Below are 2,117 nucleotides of genomic sequence, written 5' to 3'. Positions count from 1 at the left end.
CCAGGTTAGCAGTCACTGCACTGCACACTCCAGGTTAGCAGTCACTGCACTGCACACTCCAGGTTAGCTGTCACTGCACTGCACACTCCAGGTTAGCAGTCACTGCACTGCACACCCCAGATTAGCTGTCCCTGCACTGCACACCCCAGGTTAGCTGTCATTGCACTGTACACTCCAGATTAGCTGTCACTGCACTGTACACCCCAGGTTAGCTGTCCCTGCACTGCACACTCCAGGTTAGCTGTCACTGAACTGCACACTCCAGGTTAGCTGTCACTGCACTACACACTCCAGGTTAGCAGTCACTGCACTGCACACCCCAGATTAGCTGTCACTGCAATGCACACCCCAGGTTAGCTGTCATTGCACTGTACACTCCAGATTAGCTGTCATTGCACTGCACACTCCAGATTAGCTGTCCCTGCACTGCACACCCCAGGTTAACAGTCACTGCACTGCATACTCCAGGTTAGCAGTCACTGCACTGCACACTCCAGGTTAGCAGTCACTGCACTGCACACTCCAGATTAGCTGTCCCTGCACTGCACACTCCAGGTTAGCTGTCCCTGCACTGCACACTCCAGGTTAGCTGTCCCTGCACTGCACACTCCAGGTTAGCTGTCCCTGCACTGCACACTCCAGGTTAGCTGCCCTCCCCCCATTTCTAGGGAGTCTCCTGTCTCTGCCTCCCCTCCTATGTGGGATTTCAGACATGTAGCACCATGTCTAACTTTTCCATGGTCTCTGGTTGTCAGGCTTCAGAGGAAGCTCTTTACGCATTGAATTGCCTCATCCATAGTCTTCAAAAGAAAGATTAATTTTTACTGCTTTGTGTATATGAGTGTTTTGTTTATCAGCATTCTTAAAGGAAAAATTGAAGGGGAAAGATGTTCTATTCATGAAAGCAAATCAGCAGACAAAACAATGAGAAGTTAGTATGCTTTACTTCATCATTTTCAAATGCTCAGAATTAATGCCAGATTTATTTTTTTATTTTTTTTCACCACAAATAGGACATTTTATTTGTCACTATTAAACATCTGGAAATTAAACAGATTCCTGGACTGGAGGTTCATATCCATCAGCTTGTTCAACCTTAGCACCAGTCTCGTCACCAGTTGTTTTACCAGAACTACCACCTTCACCATGGAGCTCCATTAGTTTTCCCAATTCAAACTTGGGCTTCTTCAGCATTTTTACTTTCCTAATGAAGACGTCATGAAGAGGGTAGATGGACTGGCAAGCCTTTTCTATGTCCTTCCCAATGCTGTCTGGAATCAACTTATTAACCACTTCCTTCAAGTCATTTGTCTGCACTTCTTGGGTCATAGTTTCCATCATCATCTTCCGGATCTGGCGGACCTGTTGGTGCTGTGCATATGATGTCTTTCGTATTTGGTTGTTGCGTTTTTTTGTGAATCCAACACAGAAAAGACGGAGCAAATAACCATCGGTAGTCTTGACATCAACATGAGCTTCAATCATGGTCTGCCACTTTTTGACCATGGAACACATTTTGTCCCGGGTAAGATCCATGCCGTGGAAGTTAGTCAGACAGTTTTTGCCCTGAACGTCCTCAGTAATTAGCTTGAATTTCCTAAAGGCAACTTCGTCATTCTGCAGATCGGCGAGGCTCACTTCAAACACTCGACCCTTGAGGCCATCAGATGCAATTTTGGTTCCTTGAGTCCTCGTGACTAGTGTTTTCCCAATGTTTCTAATATTGAACATGGCCGGAGCTTTGACATCGTACCAGTCTTTCTTGGAAAATGGATCAACCACTTTCTTCTTGGCTCCCTTCTTGCTGCCCTTTGTCAGCCGCTTGTTCTTGCCAATCGCCATGGTGCCCTAATGCCAGATTTATAAAATAGTGTTTTGGTGAGTGGAGATCTTAAAGGGTCAGAGGTCATTTTTCCTCCCTCCCTCCCTCCCTTCTTTCTTTCTTTCTTTCTTTCTTTCTTTCTTTCTTTCTTTCTCTGTCTCTCTGTCTGTGTGTCTCTCTGTCTCTCTGTCTCTGTCTCTGTCTCTGTCTCTGTCTCTGTCTCTCTCTCTCTGTCTCTCTCTCTCTCTCTCTCTCTGTCTCTCTTTCTCCTGTAAAGCTGAAATGGAAAGAGTCA

The 2,117-nt window shown here is 46.0% G+C and overlaps 1 protein-coding gene across 1 annotated transcript; it reads right to left on the bottom strand.

The window, feature by feature from the left end:
• Positions 1-1,004: 1,004 nt before the first annotated feature.
• Positions 1,005-1,843, bottom strand: LOC311592086 (small ribosomal subunit protein eS1-like). Its single transcript, XM_084772039.1, has one exon. It carries the CDS (start codon positions 1,840-1,842, stop codon positions 1,048-1,050), a length of 795 nt encoding a protein of 264 aa, XP_084628165.1. The 5' UTR covers position 1,843; the 3' UTR covers positions 1,005-1,047.
• Between the last annotated feature and the right edge of the window lie 274 nt (positions 1,844-2,117).

The sequence above is a fragment of the Acomys minous genome (genome assembly GCF_964271855.1).
Source record: "Acomys minous genome assembly, chromosome: 2".
NCBI lineage: Eukaryota > Metazoa > Chordata > Mammalia > Rodentia > Muridae > Acomys > Acomys minous.
This window is presented reverse-complemented; position numbering and strand designations above follow the sequence as displayed.

Bases quoted from the DNA above. Each gene is read 5' to 3' on its own strand.
- LOC311592086 (XM_084772039.1), bottom strand. From the start codon at position 1,842: ATGGCGATTGGCAAGAACAAGCGGCTGACAAAGGGCAGCAAGAAGGGA.